The 22,206-nt window shown below is 36.4% G+C and overlaps 1 protein-coding gene across 1 annotated transcript in view; it reads left to right on the top strand.

The window, feature by feature from the left end:
* The window catches only part of CACNA2D3 (calcium voltage-gated channel auxiliary subunit alpha2delta 3), a 425,935-nt gene that overhangs the window by 253,540 nt on the left and 150,189 nt on the right, over nt 1-22,206 (top strand). The window contains exon 12 of the mRNA XM_031046070.2: nt 16,705-16,783. Within this exon, the coding sequence (XP_030901930.2) occupies nt 16,705-16,783 (79 nt within the window). The remainder of the gene's footprint in view (nt 1-16,704; nt 16,784-22,206) is intronic.

The following is a 22,206-nucleotide window of genomic DNA, read 5'->3' on the forward strand; positions in this document are numbered from 1 at the left end:
ACTCACTTTGTCCTTAACAGAAGATAATTGATCCTGGGGACACATTTGTGATCTACAGAGAGCTGCCTCTCCAAAAAGGCACTTGTGATATCTCTGGAGGCCACAGAATTGTAGGTGATTTGTTCTGTAATGATCAGCTGAAATTCACTTAATTAAGGATATCATGCAAGATGTGATATGCCTGGGTTTTCATTTCATGTATTGAAAGCTTTTATTGAAATTCAGTAGTGTTTTCTCCATCATTAGCTGATGTTACCCTGCAGTGTAGAAGTAATGTTAGCACACATGGCAATTCACTCTTTCCTGAGAATTGTACTATTTTACTTCCTTTCTGCACTCCAGTGAAGAGGATGGCTTTTCCTGTAATGTGCTGTTACATAGGGAAGCTACCATGTGAGAATATCACATCTCCACTGTATCTGGTGGAATATCATAGATACTCCACATACAACATACAACACTGTATCTTGAAACACAGACCTGAATTTAGGGCATCTTTTTGTCTAGCTGGATTGTGAAATCACTCTTCATAGACAGATGTATTGCTAATTCTGTAATGGGTGGTGTTATGTGCTGAAGGGACATACACTTCCTGAAAATGTTTTCTCTGTACAGGCCATTACCATTCTACTTGTAGGTCAAATGTCTTTTATTTGTGTTTGGGCCCCAAAGGCAGCACCAAGCAACTGTATTAAAAATTACTGAAGGTTTAGCATTTTATTTAGATATTTAAAACAACTTGAGGTGTTAGACATGTCCTAGAGCTCTGAATTACTGATTTGAGTTTTAGATATTGTAACTAGCATAGTGATGGAGGCTGTAAAAAGCCAGAAGAGGTGCTCTTTGAATAGGCTCAATTATTGTCTGAATAAGATTGCCACAAGGGAAATGTAGTGAGTCACGAAGTTTATTAAGAAATCAGTTGCTCAGTGTCAAAACTCCTCCAGCAAAATGAATTATTTTATCCTTTAACTTTGGAGTTCCTTGTTTTTCACCACTAATGACTTTCTTGTATTTCTTAATGTCAAATGTAAGTCAAATATAAGTGTGCTGATGCTCAATGTCCTCATTTTGTTTCCCATTTCTAGTTCTTCCCAAGTTTCTCTAAAAGGAGAAGGAAACCCTTTGTTTAGGCTACATGTTCTAAGAGCGAGGAGTGTTTATAGAGTATTCATCTGTTTTTCTTGTCCATGATACATGTGGTGACATCACTGCATACTTTTATATGGTTTGGACAATGCAAAACCAGCAGTGAAAATGGAGAAAGCAAACAGCATGTTTTTATAATTAAATACAGAACTTAGAGCATAGCGTGTGAGTCATGTTAAACAAGGAAAAAAGAAAGAGGGGTAGGGAGGAGGGGAAGAAAAGAGAAGAAAAATAGCTCTCTACTCTGAATGCAAAGGATGGACCTCCCTAAGCTCTTTCTCATAGTTAGTGTCCAAGGTTCTGCTTCTCATTCTTCATTCTTTCTAGCACCAGGTTTAAAAAAGTCAAAATAGTTCTTTCCAAACACTGTAACTGCTGTTGTTGATATTTAACAAGTGTTGGAATGTTAATAAATTCAAACTGAAAGGTAAGAAGCCCCAATGTTTTGTCAACAGTATGAAAGGGCTAATAGGAAGACATATATCTAGCTTAGTAACCACAGTACCTGGAGTTAGCCACAGGGAAAGTCACTGAATAACTCTTTCAGAGAACAATTAACAATTATGATGAAGCAAACCTGGTTTTTGTATTTAATGTCTCATTAACTAGGATGAACATTATGTTAAAATGTATGTAGCCTAAAGTGAAATGGATCTTACTGTTGGATGACATTCTAATTTACAGTGTTTATAAAGTTCTCTCTGATAACTGATGAGAAGTAAAAGAAATACTCCTGTGGACATGCAGGGCTCCTGCTTTGTCACAGGCTTTTCTAAGTCTCATTCACAGCAGTGAACACAAAGTCTAGCTAAAGCTTTTTCCATGTTTCTTTATCACAAGTAGAGATGGATAGACACCTCCTTTATCTTGCAGGCATGTCAAGTATTTATTGCCATTTTTCAGCAACATGCAGCAAGTGTTTGATATTTGCTTTTCTTTCAGTAGTTTGCAACTGTTGACCCACAATGAATTTGTAGTTCTTTTAAAAATCTAGGGGTTTTTTTTCTGCTCCTCTACTAACATATTGAAACTTAAACAGCAGAGGTTTAAACTGGATATAAGGAAGAAATTCTTTACTGTGAGGGTGGTGAGGTACTGGAATGGGTTGCCCAGGGAGGCTGTGAATGCTCCATCCCTGGCAGTGTTCAAGACCAGGTTGGATGAAGCCTTGGGTGATATGGCTTAGTGTGAGGTGTCCCTGCCCGTGGCAGGGGGGTTGGAATTGGATGATCTTAAGGTCCTTTCCAATCCTAACTATTCTATGATTCTATGATTTCATTGATTTTAACACATCTTATTTATCTTCCATTCTTTTCCAAATATGACCTTAGCTCCTAATCCCATAGTTAAAAATCTTTATGTCATAGTGACTGCTCCAGTTAAACTTTCTGGTAAAGGAAAAAAACTATTGACTAATTGAACCTCTTCTTCGTTTTCTGTTGTTTTGTACATTTCCTGTTAGAATTAGCTTGCATACACTTTCTTATGCCTTGGAACTCATATATACCAAACAAGGCAAATGTTTTTGAGCAATGGAATTTGAAACTGTATTATGGTGCTAGATCTTGGCCAAGTATTGCAATACATTGTATTGGCCCCTGTTATTTCAGTGGCTTCACACCTGGTGTGATAATTTTCAAATCAGTTTGATTACAGTCCTGTTTTATAAAACAATTAAAAAATATTGTCTATGAATCAGAGCATCATGAATTCGTTTAGAAGACAGCTATAACACTTATGGAACAGAGCTCCTACACTGTTTAGCATTTTAAAGATAATACCTGCTATCCTTAATTTCATAGGGACATGAGTTAGCAGACTATGTGTGTTAAGGCACAAAAAATGCAATGGTCTCCTTTTGATCTGATTCAACAAGTCTGTGTGAATCTTATGCAAGTATCATTTTCAGAAGTTTTATTGTCTAGAAGATAATGCTTATCACACTGCACATACATTTGGAGAGCAGGGAATGGAGTTAAATGTTCTGTATTTTTACCAAGTAGAGCTGTTTTCAAAAATCAGCTGCCCTTTCTGCCATGTGAACTGTACTAGTTAATAGGATTTCCCTGAATTTACCAGTTCTGCAAAAGAATATCAGAAAGTTTCCAAGATTGGACAAATCGGAAGAAATAAATCACGAGGTGAAAAGGTTGTGCTTTCACATCTAGCCTATAAGTGATGTTGCAAATGTCTGTGACCTGGTTTAGTGAAAGGGTTAAACAAAGTGTTATGCACTGTTTGCTGTCTTTAGGCATTTGTTCTGTATCCATGGACTTATTTTAATGTAAATAGGCACCTCAACAGCTGTGTCCCCTTAAGCACATTTTACTTAGCAGCTGGGTTATACACGTTACTTGGCAGCCATGGCTTTTCAATTTTTCCCCGTGCCAAGGGGGCAGCTGGAATAATTTGAGTGCTCATTAATTTGGGAGAAATATGAGCTGTGTAAGTCAGACAACGTGAGTCTTCTATATGGTGTTCTACAAGGATAAGCGGATCAGGGCAGAAGCAATTTGCCCTGTCCCAAGGGGATCTTCATTTTTTAATAAGCTGGTTATGAAAATTCTATTTCTTTGCAGTTTAAAGAGTCTAATTAGAGTCTGTAATTTCTCTCTTATAACTGGAGTGGGTGAAGGTTAACATTAGGCCTCCAGAGTCTTTTCACAATCATTTACAAACTTAAATCAGGTAATAGTTTGTAGCTAATTACAGAATCATAGAATCATAGAATAGTTAGGGTTGGAAAGAACCTTAAGATCATCCAGTTCCAACCCCCCTGCCATGGGCAGGGACACCTCACACTAAACCATATCACCCAAGGCTCTATCTAACCTGGCCTTGAACACCACCACAGATGAAGCACTCACAACTTCCCTGGGCAACCCATTCCATGTAAGAAAATACCCAAAAGTATTCTGAAAACTGTTGCAGGCATTACAGCCACCTATACATTAGTAATAAAAACTTGTAAAAATTATGGTATCAGCTAAAATGCCCAAAGTGGAGTGTCTACAAATGCATGTTAAATATGTATCTACTCTCTTTATTCCTTAATGAACAGGTTTTAACTAGCATTTACATATATTTTTAGATAGCATTTACATACAGATATAGTTAATGTTTAATCATTCCACTTTATGTGGACAGAGGACCACTGAACTTCTGAACAGGGTCTGACAGACATGGACCATGACTCCCAGCAGAGCAGACATGCATTGGTGACACCCTGGAAGTAGGACTGACTCTCCTGATGCCCTCAGTCCTGACTGCTCACCCACTGGCTATGCTTCAGTTACACTTCTTTCTCCTTCTTGACAATCAGGTTTGTGTCCTACTTCCATTCCCACAGCAGGTCACCTCTTTACTTTCTCACTGCCACCCCTCTCAGTGGCTGCTCTCATCCAGTAGACAGAGAACATCCTGTCAATGAAATATAGCAGTGTATTAAATATTTAGATTGACTTAACTGTGAGAACACATGAGTGCTGTAGGGCTACAGAAAGATAAAGTAGAGCTGAATTTAATTTTTAATCAAAGATAAAGGCTGTAATTTTAATACTGACTCGTATTCTATGATAGTCTGAGCAGCAATTGCTTTCAGTTGCTTCAAATGTCAAGATAGAGACACATGATGTCTATTTAATGTCCTTGTACCACTTTGATGCTTCAAACAATTTGTGGTTCATATACACAGTGTCTGAAGTATTAAAGGTTTTTCAGCATTGCAGACAGTTTTTATGTAAAATCTCATTTGTTTTTCTATCCACTAACTCAGCATTTTCAGACATATTTTCTTAAAGGAATTGTATTGCTTCTACTCACAGAAAGTACAACAATCAATAGAGATTCTTACCAGTTTGCCAAGCAGTGGGTCTGCTGTTCTGTCAGAGCAGTTATCTGTTTTTGTAGCTTTCGTTTTGGCTGATTTTTGGTTTCAATGAATTAGGAATCTTAAAATTCCATGTACAAACTTTTTTCCCCCTGTTCTTGTAAGTAAAGCCTTCAATTTTTTGTTCTGCTTGTAATTTGTGAAATTGTTTGCATTATGTGAGAAGATGTCACTACACTTTTCTGTGCTACTTCATGGAACTTCCTGTTGCTGGCTGGATTGCTAAAACTTGAGCCATTGAAATCAGTATAAAAACTAGCAAAATTCAGTCCTGCAAAAATAAACATAGGCTTACAAAGTTGAGCTCAGCATTATATTGACTTTTACCTTTTAGGTTGCTTCAGAGTACACAGTCAGGGATTCACATCTCCTTGCTCAAGTCAAGTCTGCATGAAGAAAGTAGGTGATATCCTGAGTCACAAAACAGAAGCTCACGACAACACAGTTCTATAAAGCTTCCATGAAACAGATATTTTATTCAAGTGGACATTTTTAGTAATGAGTTTCAGAGCAGGAGTGGCTTTGGTTCAAATTTTTCTGGATTTGTTTTAATTTCTTTTTTTCATTGTACAGAATTTATTCTATGAAACAGTTTTGTTGATTAAATATATAGCATCCAGTTAGTGCTACTAACCTATGATATATATAATGGCATTGTACAGATGTAGCTGAGTGGATCTACCAGAAAGCCCAGGAAGACCTTGTATCTGATACCTTTTTCCATTATCCTTTCTACAGTTTGGTGGCTACAGAATCATTCTGCCTTTGGTAGCAGAATTTGGTGCTCAGACAGCAATTTACATTATTAGATTTTAGCTAGTGAAATTGTAAAATCCTTATTACAGGCCTAATTCTTATTTCAGGTGAGAACTGTGCATGCTGATTTGTGTGAGTACCTTGGTACCGTTGTCTGTTTTCTTATATGTTAATGCCATCCTACTTTAGACTAGCCTCTCAATTGCCTGTCTTCTTCTTAAGCTTACCCACAGTTTCAGTGAGCTGATTTCTTATTCCACATACTGACTACAGCCCCTTCATCTTGCTTGAAGATATAAGCTATATCCTCAGCAGTTGGTCCTGATAGCAATGAAGTCCCTTGCTCATTTGTGAACGAGGCTATGGATCTAAAACCGGAGTAGTAACAGTGGTGAAATACTTCAAAGTGAAAAGAGATAAATCCTGATAAATGGAAGAGGTCAGCTAAGAACTGAGACAAAATACAGAAGAAATATGCAGTATTTGACAGAACAACAGACAAAAAGCAGCTGGAACCTCAAAAAAGTCAAGCTTTTCTGGCTATAAGTTTATTCAGGCCTCAGCTTGGCTCATGATCTATACCTTTAATCTCAAGTTTCCTCTCCAGCATTTTTGGATGCTAGAAACTCCATTACAGATTGGTAGAAAATCAGTGATAAAACCTCTAAATATCACCTTATTTTGTTACACAGCTTTCCCAGTTGCCAGTTTTTATAAAATGGTTTATGGCTGTAATAATCCCCTCAAAATCAGCTGTTATGGGAGATAATAGCCGGTTGTCAGACCATTAACCACCCTTGACTTCACTTTGGGCCATTATGTATCAAAAGAATGAACTGGTGGTGAGGTTGCCAGGTGTATTAAATTATATGATGAATTAGAGAGATTCTGTAGTGGGGATAAGTGTCCAAAAGAGACTAGTGGAGATTGCCAAACCTATTATCTGATAGGAGTGCAGGCTGGACAAAATCCCAAGGGTGAAAGGCCAGTGCTTTATCCATTATGTCATTCTCTAATCTGTGTCTGCACCATGCACAGTGAAGTATACTACAAATGAGTTACCATTGTTCTATGCTACGTCCTGGAGCTATGTAATAACAAAAGTGGAGACATTGGCAGTATTTGGTTACTCAGAATTTAGTCTGATTTTGTTCTTTTCTCATGGATTCTTGCAAAAAATATTGGTTGATATGCAAGAAAGCCTAAGTAGTGCAGTAGCAAAAATTGTACAAGCCTGCTTTCTCCACAGAAGCTTCAGTTAGACCCAAAAAAGTTGGTTATGTCATGGTTTCCACACTAATCCTTTTCCCTCTATTCAGACAAATTAATTTCTTTAGGCTACTATTTTGCATTAAGGGAAAAAAATATCTGTTCTATATTTCAGCAAATCCACCTGCATTTTGAAGAATGGCAGTGATCAGTATAGTTGAATTAACATCACTTATTTCATCTAGGCTTGGCTGTTAATGGTTCATAATGACTGAACTTGAATCTAGCATATCAGAACTGGAAACAAGAATTTCTTTAGCTTTCAGATGAGAGCGTAGAACTTGTTCCTAGCTCCATTGGGTAGAATCATATTTTACTTTGAAGTAGTGACATTGTTATTATAGAAAACTGATGCTGGGTAATTTTTGGAAGTTATAAAATAGAAGTTAAATATTCTTCTCCCTCTAGACGTCACATAGTTGACCACATGGTATCATGGCTGGCTTTACCAGTGGAAGGGTATAAAAAGTACAATAAATAAAAGCTTCTAAAACACAGTAAAATATTTCTAAAATAGTTCTTTAGTAAAAATGTTGTAGTATATATACAATGTTTGGAGGCGCTGAATTGAATCAAGATTTTATTGACACGCTGTTAGATATATCTGAAATATAACAAAATTAACTCATTGTCTCAAAATAACTAGTAAAGATGGGAAAAATGATATAGCATGTGCTGAAAGTATAAGTTACAGCAAAGGTAAGCTGGGGTTTGGCAATGTTGTGGAGGGTTTTTTTGTGTTTGGGTTCATTTGTGTTATTTTGTTCTTCAAGTAATCATAAACTTTCAGAAAGGAGAATTTGGCATGTAATTTTCTATATATAGTCTCAGCCCAAAAGTTTAATATTCTCAAAATCTGTGAAAATCTTTGCTGAATTAACTCTTAAAAAGCTAAAAAGAATTTAGTACATTCAAGATATATAGTGTTGTGTTACACTTTGTACCTTACTGATTACTTGTTTAACATCATTAATAAAGCTTCATTGCCTGCTCTGTCTTGCACAGTATAAAATAGCATAATCTCATTTTCCTCTGCTAACAATATTCCTAATGTATTGGGTGGATTTTGACAGCGGGAATTTATTCATAAATCTTGAGTTACGTTATAGTTTTCTGTAAATCAATAAAAGATGTCAGCACATTTTCAGTGTTAGAAGAACTGTCCTAACTTGATGTCTCAAGTAAAACATGTAGCCTGTTTGAGTGACTCTCAGCAGCCCTGGACCTAAAGAGTGGATCTAGAAATGCTGCTCAGAGGTGAGTGGGACACAGCAATGCTGTCCCCTGACCACAAGGGATTAAATGCATCATCCATTTCCTTCTTTCCTTTTTTTCCTGCATGTATTTTCCGAGGTAGGTCTATACAAAGAGCTGTTGAGGGTGCGGATGTTTGGGAAAGGAGGGCTCAGCTGCTGGACGATCCCCAGACAGATTAAGTGTTTTTCTTTGTTACTGTTTTGCTTACAATATCTTGGTTTCCCGTTAATTATACCTATTAATTATTTGGGGTTTGTTTCCATTAACTGTCCCATCAGTACTTAGGGTATAATTCACAGTGTTTCAGATATCACTATAATAGAAAACACTGTTATAAGATTGTCTGGGTACAAGCTGAAGAAAGGAGAAAATGAGGAAATGCACAAATGCAGACTTTTCCAAAAAGGGTATTTTAAATTCTACAGGAGGAAAATTAACAATGAAGAACCTTTTTCTAAGTAACTTAAGGTTTAAGGATTCAATTTCATGAGGTAATAGCTTCAGTTTCCTGGCTTCCTTGCACTGAGTGCAGTGTAACTTGAGTCTTTCAGCACCTTACAGGGTAAAGGTCTCTAATAGGGTACAAGATATTGTAGTAGTGCTATCTTGTGTTGTATCACGGGGCTTTGTAGCCCTTATCAGTAGAATTTTGTGTGCTCATTTAAAACATTGTTTTAATGGAATTTCCTGTTATCAAATAGATCCTTAACTCATTTTTTCACCACTCCATAATAAAGAAAGAACTAAATTTAAGAAAAAAAAAGCTATGAAGACATTTGGAGATAAGGTTAAGTTTCTAGAGTGACCTTGTATTTTTACTGCTCTTTTCCCATGCTTGTTTATTGCCTGGGATATTATGCCCTTTACAACAACCAGCTACACTAGAGTACACTTGGAATATGTTGTTATTGGAATTATTATTGGAATTATTATTGTCAGATTATTTTATGTGTGTGTAGGTTAAAATTAGAAGCTATAACACATCTCAAAATTCAGTACAAATGCAACATTTTTGCCTTTTCAGGTTTGGAAAGGTTATGTGGCCAAAGATACGTGGCCTGTTCAGGGTTTCTGAATGCAAATCTTCATGAATGGATCCAGTACAACTCTCAAAAATCTCTGGCTGCATCCATGTAGGATGTATTCATAAAGATTTCCTCACAGTAAAGTGTGGCAGAGTAATGCACATCTCCTTAACACAGGATGCAATTCCAGTATCAATTGCCCCTTTACTCTCTGGTGTCTTCTGAGGTAGAGCTGTATAAAAAAGGTTGCAGGACAATGGAGCTATGAGGATAGGATTAAGTACAGAGGAGTGATACCAAAGGCCAGTCTCGAAATGCAAAAGGCACAGTGTAATGTTGGAAGGAAAGCAGTGGTAGTGTAAATAAAACCTCATTTTCTAAATTCGGGAGTGAATTTACATTACCTACTTTTGGAATTTGAACCTAAAAAAGACATCAGAAATTATAAAGCAGCAGGACGCCAAGGAAGAGAAGCCACTGGTTATTGAGGCTTAAAGGATGAGGAGTTTAGAAGGTTCTCCTGTGGAACTTACTTTAAGAATACTATGTGCTATAACAAAAGGTAAAAAGAAATGGAACATGACAAATTTAATAATTAAAGACAGAGAAGCTGGTTTGTAGAGACAAGTAATTTACAAAATAAAACCAAAATAGCAAAATAATAGAATGAGAAGGGTTTTTTCATTTTATTTTTTTACTTCTTGGTAGACTTTCAAATAGTGGGAAACCTCCCTAATGCTATTTTTCTGCATAGAAAAATGGGTCTGTTTGGAAGGGATGCACATGAGAGTTTCCAAGGGAACATTTTAATTTTCACCTTAAACTCTTTAATTTCCCTCTATACATCCCATGTGCTCTCTTAGTCATACTCAAAGAGAATTCCATCAGAACTTCTTTTGTCAGCAGTAGACTTTGAGAATGAAGCTCTGGGGTTGTATTTAGAGGAGTGGTACCAGCTCTTAAGGAAAGTTATTAATCATTCTGCTCTGCTTTTAATCAGAAATAAACATTTCAATACACATATATATTTATATGCTTACCTATGTAAATGTTCAGTGCTTTTTAGATAACACGTGAATATGTTTTGGCAGAGTAGGAAATGAAATGTCAGTACAAAAATGAGTAATCTTTTTCCTGGATACCCATCTTCACTATACAGATGGTAGTACATAGCACAGGTTAAAATATGTTAATGGAGACTAGTGATTTTTTTTCTTGAAAAGTTCTTTAACAAGTGCAGGAGGCCCAAATAAATGTGAGACATTTTCATTATTAGGTTCACAAAATTCAGGCAATTACAGAACTGATTTTGTGAATCTTGAATGCAAATCAAATCTAGACCAGCTCTGGTCTCATCTGCTCCTATTGTCAGTTTTTTAGCTGTTGATCAAATGAAGATTAAAGTTCTTTGATTAGTGCACCATTGAGACTTGCTTTGGAAAGGGTGATACTTAAGTGGGGAATCAAGCATCTTGACCAGGATGGTCCCATGCTCTCTAGATAATAAGGGTGCCTACAACAGTATCTTCAGCTGTATTGGGTGAGATGCTCTAAATTGCTGTTTTGCTGAATCTTTATTTCCAGTGGGCCTCTGGTTGCCTATCACTACTCCATGGGAATGATTCATTGTTATTTATCATCAAAGTTATGTACAAAATGTTTCCTAAGTGTCTTAAATATGTTCAAAAGGCTCTCTCCTGTGTGACTGTTTCTCTGGCTTTCTACTATGATAATATGCACGTGTACCATTTCCAGTGCAGTTTGGTCAATTCTAGAGCAGGAATTGCCTGAAGAAGTCTCTGGGAAGGCCAGGTTCTCCAACCGAGTAGCTAAGGAACACTTTGAACTATACAAATAGTGCCTAACTATGGGAACTTGAATTTCATCCCTATATCCCACTTATAGCTTAAATTCCATAGCTGTTGCCACAGGACTATTTTTATTTCTTGCTGAGCCAGAAAGGAAAGACTATTTTGCTAAAGGTGTCCACAAAATAGTTTGCAGCTGCAAACAGAGGTCTGCACTGTCAGGTGCAAGCAGAAGTCCCATTTCCCCTCCCACACTATATTTTAAGTTTCTGGAAATACTATTTTACCAGCTGTTTGGCATAAAGATACAACTTCACAGTTCCAGTGTAGAATATTGCAGATTGACTTGTTTTGCTTAACATAGATAGAAAAAGGTCCCTATTCTCTTCTCTATCCTGTTAGTCAAATGAAGTTTCAGAGGTGAGGACAGTTCAGGGACTGCAGATTAGTCCATGCATAATGGATGAAACTGTTAAGTGGATATTTCAGATGAAGTGGTTAGCACTGAAATAGCTGTCATTTAAATCATCAGTCTTAGGTTTCCTCACTAACGGCTGAGCTTATGCATCTCTGAGATTTTATATAAGCTGTCTGTCCAGAGTTTAAAGGTTCAAACTTTAGAATATTCCCTAGTTGTAAAAGCAAGAAACTTACTAACTTTTAATTTTTCAGAAATTGAAGGGATGCTACAAAGAAGAGAAAGCAAACCACCTGTGTAGCCTAAGCCATCATCTGTGCCTAGGTAAAATGACAAGAGTGTGAGAGACTTGCTGTAAAACCAGGGAGAAAGCAAGTTAAAAATAATGATAATGTAAGGTCCCTCTCCAGCATCCTTTTAGGCCCCCTTCAGATATTGGAAATTAAGGTAGTACTTCTATAGTACTTTTCTATTGTGTTGTTATCTTTAAGGAACAATATAAACCACAGAATGAGACACTTTATACTTCCTTATCTATTAGAAATTATAGAGATTTCAAACATATGTCTCAGTACTATATATACTTATGAGTAGAATGTACAATATTAGTGTTGTATCTGGATTGTGTGAATAAAATAGGCACTTTGTGCAATCATTTTTGCAGAACAGAACAGCTCTGACACACTTCCCATTCAGTTACTTCAGATACAAAAAGATAAAAAATCGGTGGTCACCATTAACATCTTCCTAACAACATTTATCTTACAAGGTATCTGAGAATACAGATGGATATTAAATCTGATACTGAATGTCTAGTTATTTACAATGACAACTTCAGCAGTAACTGTGACACAGCGTGTCCTGTTTTGCAGAATATGTAGCCCATCACTGCATAGGTCTTGTCCATGTGCAGAAGTTGAAGTAGTTTCATAGAATTATAGAATGGTTTAGGTTGGAAAGGACCTTAAGATCATATAGTTCTAACGACCCTGAAGTGGGCAGGGATGCCTCACACTAGACCATATCACTAAAGGCTCTGTCCAACCTGGCCTTGAACAGTGCCAGGGATGGAGCACTTACCACTTTGTTGAGCAACCCGTTCCAGTGCCACACTACCCCTACGGTAAAGAACTTCTTCCTTATATTGAACCTGAACTTTCCCTGTTTAAGTTTAAACCCATTACTCTTTGTCCTATCACTACAGTCCTTGATGAAAAGTCCCTCTCCAGCATCCCTGTAGGCCCCCTTCAGATATTGGAAATTAAGGTACTACTTCTATAATATTGACTAAATCGTATTTTTTTATGTAGATTCAGAAAACAGGTATAAAGTGCAAGGTATAATATATAATTATTTTGGTATATTGTGCTGATTGCCACCAGCACATCCGGATTATTACGTAAAATACCTATCCAAAAGAGTAAAACTAGCATAGTATAAAAGGTATGTAGATCCAAGTTTGGTTTGAAAAATGGGATTTAGAATGTAGACTTATTCACTCAGGCAAGTCTCAATTCTAAAAATTTATTACTGAAGTCATTGCTATGATGTCTGAAAGCAGAAAATACAGCAAGTATTTGTAAAATTACTTCTACAGGGAATGCTTAAGAACTTATGAGTGTTTCCTGCTGCAAACTCACAGTGAATTGAGCTTACACTGATGGGTTCACTGAACTGATCAAATTAAACTTTTAGGAGTAGAACTATAATCAGAATCATTTGCTATCAGAGCTGATTTTGAGGTTTCTTCTCACAATTATGCACAGAGTATTAAACAATATTGATAATACCTATTAATGTATCCTTAAGGTCAATGTAAAAGAAAAACTTTAATGTATCAGTGGCATTGTTGTTAACTATAATACCTTCATGTGACCTTAAATGGTTGTTTTCTGATGAAGCTAATATGAATACTAAGTCATTTTATCAAGTAATGACCAATATAGAAATGGTATTTTAAAATTATAGATTACCTTATACTTTGTCTTATTAAAGATTTTAGATATCATGTTAACACTGGTAAACATCATTTATATAACATGCACAGTGAAAAGTGCATGGAGAAAAATACACAACGTGCTGGAATAGGGAAGGAAAGCAGCACTTAAGCTCTGATCATTCATCTTCACTACTTGCTCTCTACTCTCTAGCTTTTATTTTTTCAAGTAATGCCACACAATTACCAGTACTTTCTATGCTGCTTAAAGTATCTTCCAGTGAAACTGGAAATAAAATATATGCACTAAACATGCCCAGAGAAAAACCATTAAAATCTTTCCCCCAGTATCATGGAGCAGCCCTTTCCTTGTAGTGATCTATGATACCAATTTGTTGAAGTTTTATTCTTTGCAGTTTTAACACAGTTAGTCTGCTGCCTACACCTACTAGCGTGCTTCCTGCACATCCTTTTAGATAAGGCTGGTCTCTTTTCATTAGGAACACAGTGTAGTATGGTTCTTTATAGATTAAAGCAGATCATTACATATAAACCTCTCAGATGTATTCTGTCTCATCATAGGCTATTTTCAAGCATCATTTTCAGGAAGATAAATTGAGACAGTGATTTATACTGCATTTTGAAAGTATAAACCTCCCTGTTCCTTTTCATGTACGTTTAGAGAATAAAAAATTCTTTATTAATGCTTTCTGTAGCCATCAAAGCATAAAAGTAACATTCTTTTGTTTGATGCTGTGAATCTTGGATAGGATTATATGCATACTGTTTAGTTCAAAGTATTTAACCACAGTACACAATCAGTGTGTATACTTTTGTAACTATATAAATCATGATTGAGTTCTATGTATGTTTTATGTTTGAAAGACTGGGAATAGGTTTGTGTTTGAAATCTGTGCTGTCGACTTGATAATAATGTAAAACACCATGAATGTCTAGAAACAGGATCTGGCATAAAGAAAATGGACAAAAGAGCAGTGAGGTCATATAGGATCATAACTGACAGTAAAGAGGGAAACTTTCAGGGAGACTTTAAAATTTCTATAAAAAAAGCCCTATGGGAACTTTATATTAAGTTATAATATATTAACTATATATAATTATATAATAATATAATAGAATTATTATATGGTTAATATAATATTAACAAATAATTTAATTTGACTGAGAAAGCAGTAATTAAAAAACTAAGAAATTCTTTCTTTTTAATTGCAAATGAATAAAATTAGAGGTCTTCATAAACTTCTCACATCATGACATTTTTTTTCTGTGTAATTAGCTTTGTGCATAATTAAAGTATGTCTATTTTGTGAATGTGAGACCCAATTAGGTATTGAATAAAATGTTCCAGAGCATATATTTTGTTGTGTACAGATTTTTAATGGTGATAATGGAGTTTCTGTAAAAACAGTTTTGATCATGATGATTATATTAAGTATACTGATAAAAAGGTAAAAGGATTTTAGTTTACTATTTTTAGTGTTACAACATGGAGTTAGTAATTTTCTTTCTTCTCATCCATAATGATAGCACCATGTTTGCAGTTACAAATTGTAATTTTCCATTCCTAATATAATTTATTTATCTTCAAAATAATAAAAAATAGAACAAGCTCAGAAATTTGACCGATTTTCAATATATTGAGTCAGAATTGTTTAGGATGTTTTTCTGACATATGTCCCTTGCTGTGTTGCCTTCTTAGACTCTTCTTTAAGGTGGATGCAGTCTTTTCCAGTATGTCAGTGTCTTGTATATGGGTGAATCCAAAACTGAGCTCAGTGGTGCAGATATGTTTTTTCAGTGGAATAGAAGGGAATGATCACTTTGCTTTTTTTTCCCCACTAATATACCAGTATGCAGTTGGCTTCTTTTGCCTGGACTAATCATTAGGGAATGGGTCGAAATTTAGGCACATGGAATAAGAAACATATGCCTTAGCATGGCAAGAGCTGCAGAGGGTAGAATATGGGCTTTAGCTGTACCTGTCAGGTGCTGTTCCCAGTTCTCTTGCTGGAAGCTTAGATGGATCAAGTGAGGTTCGGTATTCTCCATCTTACCCAGCTATATCAGATGGTAGGTATGGAACTGTGAGGTTTCTAGATGGAATATGCTGAGACCCAGGACTATGATTTCTTTGCTCAGCACACACCTGTGGTGGTTACAGACCCAAGCTGAACAGGTGGGCTGTGAGTGTCACACAGGCTTCTATTAGTGAGGTACAGGAAGCTGTGGACAAGGTGCTTCTTCTCTATTCTGTTTATCTAGCTAAAACCCACTCAGTTATCTTTGCTGCAGTTTCCCATGTATAAATTAGGGTTGAGAGTAGAAGGTACGCGATAGACAATGCTGTCATCAGCTTCCTGTGAGGGCAAATTGGCACTTCTTTTGGATGTAAGTATTATGATATGGAACTGGGGGAGTCCAGACAAACATATGTTATCATATCAAGGCCTTCCTTGCATCTAGCATTTCCAAAATGTGCCCTTACCTGCCAAGGAATTTTATCTGGGCAGAATTTGAAGGCAAACATAATTTTTCTAGGATTCCTGGACAAATGTGTGTAGGTCTGTGTGCATACACACACATAGATGAGCTGCACAGCTCTTTGTACAGACATTTCTCTCTGTGAAAGGTGGCAACCCAGCACACAATTCCGTTGTTTACTACCTGAGCAAATGCCAAGTGGGTACCTGCCTCTAAGTTGACAAAGATGCTGTATCTTATGGACCTTGGAAACTGAGGGGGATTTGTTCACCTGGTGTTTCAGATCCTTTAACTACAGAAATATCTGCTAATTAAGTGCCTCTTCTTCCACACTGCAGCAATTTTAACTCATAAGTGAACATTATATTTATTTGGAGCGTGCAGTTTTGCTTTGTGCCTCAGTGGTTTTAGTTTATTGTCAGTTACACTTTAACCATTTAACCATAACTTTAGTTAAATATCAGACATTAAAAACATCCAAAGATATCAGTCATTCTCTTACATTAAACAAAAGCCACATTTTGCTATTAGAAGATTACTGGTAGAGATTATTTTTAACCTACTATGCTGTTTAACCAGTAATACTTTCTTTAAAAGGGTCTGTCCATATGAATTACACACCTGTATCTGAAGTTCCACTGTAAAAGATTTAAATGCACTATTAATTGACTTGATCTTTTGCATTGTGCTCTCAGGTTCGTATTTTTACCTATCTGATTGGAAGAGAAGCTGCCTTTGCTGATAACCTGAAGTGGATGGCCTGTGCTAACAAAGGTTAGTTAACCTTCAACTGTGAAAACCTTGTTTTCAAAACCCTATTAGTGAGCCTTCCTGCATACCTGATCCTTCTGCAGATATAGTGTTACTGACAACTAATCAGAGAGGATGGGTTGTTTTTTTGCAGGAAAGGAAAAGACTTACTTGTTTCATAGCATACAATTAAAAAAGATTAACCCCCCCGACCCCAACCAAAAAAATCAATCCCACAAAAAAATTAAATGTATTTTCTACAAAGCTTTTAAAATTTGTAATTTTAATTTTTGTTCAGAGAACAAACTTTAATTTCAAGCATTACTTCCATTATAGCTGTTATTACTCAAAGTCAGTTTGACTCCTAAGGAATTGACAGCGTAATTGAGAAAGCAGGTTTATATTCTTTAAGGAAGGAGCATTAGAACACGTAAAATGCTGAGATGCTAAAGTAAAAGGACTGACTAACATAAGTAAGAGCAGTTTGAAAAGAAAAACAAGCAAAAACGACAAAAAGCCCGACAAACAAAACCCTTATTAATCTTCAGGTTTTCCTTTTCCTCTTGGAAAAAAATGTTCTTTTTTTCCCCTTTGTCCCACATTACATTATGATGAATTGCATCAGGTGCTATTCATTTAGTCATTATTTCTTTAACTACTGTTATGTCCAGCTGATGGAAATTACTCAGCTTGAAGTCTTGTCTTAATCAGCTAATATTACACCATAATTTAGTTTAAATAATAGCATAAGAATCCTTTGAAGCATCTTTTTTGAAGACAATTTAATCAACAAAATCTGTTAGGTTTTTAGTCCAGCTCTACAGATTCATAAGGATCTAAGTACAGCAACTCAGAAATTAGGACCAGGCAATACAGATTGCCTTAGCAGATCATCTGGTCCGTGTCTTCCTTATTCCCAGAGGGGGAGAAGTGGTCACCTTTATCATTCTTCAGGACTACTTTGTTGTTTTCAGAGCCATGTTGTCAGAATCTCAATCATATGAATCAATTAAACAGGTTAATGAGTATTGCTTCTATGGGTTTTTTCCCCACCTTTCAGTTTAATAGTTACAATACTTGCTCTCTGACACCTTACAGTGCAAAAAGTCAGCTACTACTAATCAGTAATTAAATACAAAAGTATCTATAGCTTTGAAAATCAGTTGGAAACAGTGTCAGTCACTGTGTCACACAGTATGGATTTAGGTCTTTTTCTTATAGTTTTCAGCTACAGCTTATCAGGTTTTTATCAGTGGAATGAAGGATTACAGCACAACAGATGAGGAGTGTAGGAAAGGTGGTTTAAAGATTGGCTGAATGGCTGGACTGCAGTTTACTACTAGCATGGGTGGGCCAAAGTATGCTGTTGTCACTGAGGGTGAGTGGCCTTAAAATCAGTTTTCCTTGAAGTGATTTTCCCCTTGGAAGCACAACACAGATGAAGGCTTCTTGCAGGGTTTCCAGCTGACTGGACTGTGGACAGTAATCCTTTCCTTCGGAATGGGTCACAGGGGAAACTCATATCACCTTGCAAAACTTCTTTAGCTTCTAGATTCTGATGGTGAAACCTTGAAAAATCCCAAGCATCTCTTTCTGTTACGTTTTTTTGTATAAGAAAAGCATATCTAGAGGGAGTTGGCTTAATGAAGCAAAGCACTAAACCATTTTAAATACATTAAAATATACATTAAATACATTAAAACATTCAAGTCCCTCTAGAGCGGTTTGTGTAATTTGTAGTGATTTACTCTTCTGTATCGTAAGCAAATGCACACAAAGGAAAAGCATAAGGATTTACTAAGATTCTGAAGTGAACAAAAGCAAAAGTTTCTTAGTACTTAGTGTGCATGTGCCAGATTTTAAAGTAAGCAGGCAATACCTTTCCTCAGCAGTCACTTCCAGCAGAAAGCTGTAAAGATGGGATGTTGATGCATTCTATCATGATGCATCTAAAGATAGATGGGAGTTGATGCATCACTTACAAAACAGCCAGGATTGATTTTTTCCCCAGTAAAATTATCTATAGCATTAGTAATTTGACAGCCTCTGTTATTTTTTAATTCATGTTTTATTATGAATCACCACCAGTGTGGTTGGCATATTGTAAAATGGACAAAGGAAAGGATTCATCAGTACAAAGGAGCAGAGGCTGAGAAAGCAATGTAGAGAAAAATGCTTGGCATATTGGAGTCCTGATAGTGGCTCTTTAACTGCCAGCAGAGGACAGATCAGCCCTGAGGCAAATCGTGCCCCAGCTGTAGTCATTTATAGACTATTGTATTAGCAGAGGAGAGCTTCCTACAGGAAGCTCCAGTCACATCCATTCTCATTATTAGCATGACCCCAGCACCTCATGCGCTGTGGACTCTTGAGGGGTGGCAGGCAGCCAGTAACAGAGATTGTTCACCTGCCTGAGAGGCCCATGAGATGGGGGTCATGGTGGATTCTCCCTGGGAGTTTTACAGCTGCAGGAAAACAATGAATTCCATCCTCAATCCCTAGCAGAAAGGGTCTTTTAATTCTGATATTTTATTAGTTGCAAGAATATTGCATCTGTTTTGCACAGTTTCCAGAAAACAAGAAGTGCTGAGCTCCATGTAAAAATCCATTGTGGGTATTTGAAAAGCTATGAGTCTAATGGTGGATAGCTTAGAGAAAAACAAGCCATCCAAACACTTCGCAAGGACTGTGTAACACAGAAAGGCAGCCTGCTTGCAGAGCGTAAGTGTCCATCTTTAATCACATTATTATACATATCTCACGATTGTCATTACCAAATCTTACCCATTTCCTTCACAATTTTTTTCCTGCTGGGGATGAAGAAAATGAGCAGTGCTGACTGTAAGGGACTCAAAGATGGCATAATTCACACACCAGGGAGTTGAGAAGCAGGTGTTAGAATGCAAAAGCTTAAGCATGAGTTTGCTGCTATTGCTTACATGGCCTCAGCAGCTGTGCTAAAGAACTTCAGAGTAAGAGTTTATCTGATCATTAAACCTTGTCATAGGAAGAGTAAGAATTTAAAATCCATGGGGTACCCCCAATCTCTACATAAGAGATAGATTTAGCAGTGTAGGAAGCTAATTCTTGTGAGGTTTGTATTTATTATACAGAGCTACAATCATATGAATCATCAAAAAACTAAATATTCAGTGAAAATGAACAAAGAGAATGTTACCTAATGCTGTCCTTAGCTATAATGCAGTAACTTTTGGTAGAGTTTTCTCGTTAGAAGATTGAAAAATAAACATCAGAACAGGCATTAAAAATACAGAAAATCTGATTTGCATTGCTTTTACAATTCCTTTTTTGTTCTTGTAAAGAAAGCTAAAACTTAAGGAAAACAAGTTTCTGTACACACAAAGGAAACAGACAAACCATGAATTCACAGAATATAGGTAATTGCTCATGTTACATGAGTTATGAACACTAAAATCATTGTAGATTTTTTTAATGTGAGCTAGAAATGCACAAACTATACTTATAAGGAGGGTAATCAGACAAAAGGTTTAGTAAAAGGAAGGAGCTCTTCCCAGAAATTACAAATGAAACCCACCCTGAGATTACATTATAACAAAGCCAGAGAGAATATTTCTGGTTACGTTTTATGACACCATCCTCATTTAAGTCTTCTTTTACATATCTTTAACAGCAATTTTTACATTTCACTAAACTCAGTTGAAGCAACCTGGTTAAAAGGAATAGTTTCTAACACTCTTTCTTTCAACTTTTCATCTGTTGCAGCTTTGTATATGAATAAATCTGTGAATCACAGATACTATTAGAAAGATAGGAATTTTTTTTCACCTAATCCCTTTTTCTTCCACTTGCTAACCTTTACTTTTTTCAACTGTCATACTCACTGGATAAGGAGGACTGAATAGCCTTGCAACTACATGCATGCTAGTCTGCCACATATGCTGATTTACCATCTTGCTGCTTCCAGATAGGATGCTCAATGTCACTTCTTTCACTCTTGGAATAGTCACAAATTTTCACTTGTCTTTGAGGCCTTTATTTCTTTGCAAAGTTTATATGGAATTGATTCAGACTTACCTCATTTAGTCTTTTAGTTTAGAGATATGGTTTGCAAGTACTAAAACAAGAAATGAATGCTTTAGCATGCTGCTTAGAGAATTTTGTGTAAGTTGTGATATTACAGAATGCATTTTCAGAAATACTACAGAGAGAAATAGGTAATGTAATACACATCAATATGAGGAATACCTATAAGAGCTCAAGTAGGTGTGTGTGTTCTTGTTGGTTGTACTCGGTCCAGATAGATCTTTTCCCTTGAAAGGAAAAGAATAAAGGTATTTCAGCCATTTAAGTGTCTTGTACCATGTGTAATCCCGTATGGCACAACACTGAGATGTTTCAGATTGGGTTCTGTTTTCTGATTTTCTTTTCTTTTTTAGTAATCTATCTAAGTTTTTTCATTTGAAAAACTGACATAAAAGCGTTTCATGAGGCAATCAGAACTCATGCTCGTTTTCCAGCAAGTTATTCTTTGTCTCAAAGGTAATTTACAGGCTGTGATTAAAGAATTTTCTAGGCATAGACATTCAGGAGCTTCTTAAATTAGTCTTTAAGCTTTTGATTTTAATGAAGTATGACATTAAAAAGTCTTAAGTAATTGTGATTTCAGCTTGTATGGATAAGAAAATACTGCTTGATTAAAAAAGACCTTTCTATCACCTTAACTACAAGACACATTTTTCAAGTAGTTAATCTCTTCTGCCTTTTCAGACATTATTATACTCATATATGTATTGTTTAAGTGCAGGTGTCCTGTTGTTCACTGCACACTAATCCCTGCAAGCAGATCTCTGCTCCAGCTGTAATTTTGCACACTGATAGAAGTGTAAGTACGGGCATAGCATGCACTGAAAAGTGCATGAGCTCAGCACAACAAATAGTGTTGGAGTAGTGATAAAATCATAGAATAGGTAGGGTTGGAAAATACCTTAAGATCATCAAGTTCCATCAGTTCCCTGCCCTGGGCAGGGATGTCTCACACTAGACCATGTCTCTCAAGATTCTGTACAACTGGTCTTGAACACTGCCAGGGATGGAGCATTTACCACTTTGCAGGGCAACCCATTTCAGTACCTCACCACCTTCACAGTAAAGATCTTCTTCCTTATATCTAACCTGAACCTCCCCTGTTAAAGTCTGAACTCATTACCCCTTGTCCTGAAGCTACAGTCCCTGACGAAGAGAAGATTATGTAGAAAACACTGAATTAAAACAGTGACTAAGTCTGCTCTTTAAAGACAACTCAAAACTTGCCCATGGGCACAACTGAAAGTGTGTGGTTGGTAAAAGGAGAAAAGGGAGATGGACATATGAGTAGGTTGTCTGCTCTATATCTCCTACAGAGAAATGAGCAGAGTTCATGTGCTCTTTCCCTTTAGTGTCTTAGTCTTCCCTTATGGCCATTGTAC

The sequence above is a fragment of the Melopsittacus undulatus genome, chromosome 9 (assembly GCF_012275295.1).
Source record: "Melopsittacus undulatus isolate bMelUnd1 chromosome 9, bMelUnd1.mat.Z, whole genome shotgun sequence".
Lineage (NCBI taxonomy): Eukaryota > Metazoa > Chordata > Aves > Psittaciformes > Psittaculidae > Melopsittacus > Melopsittacus undulatus.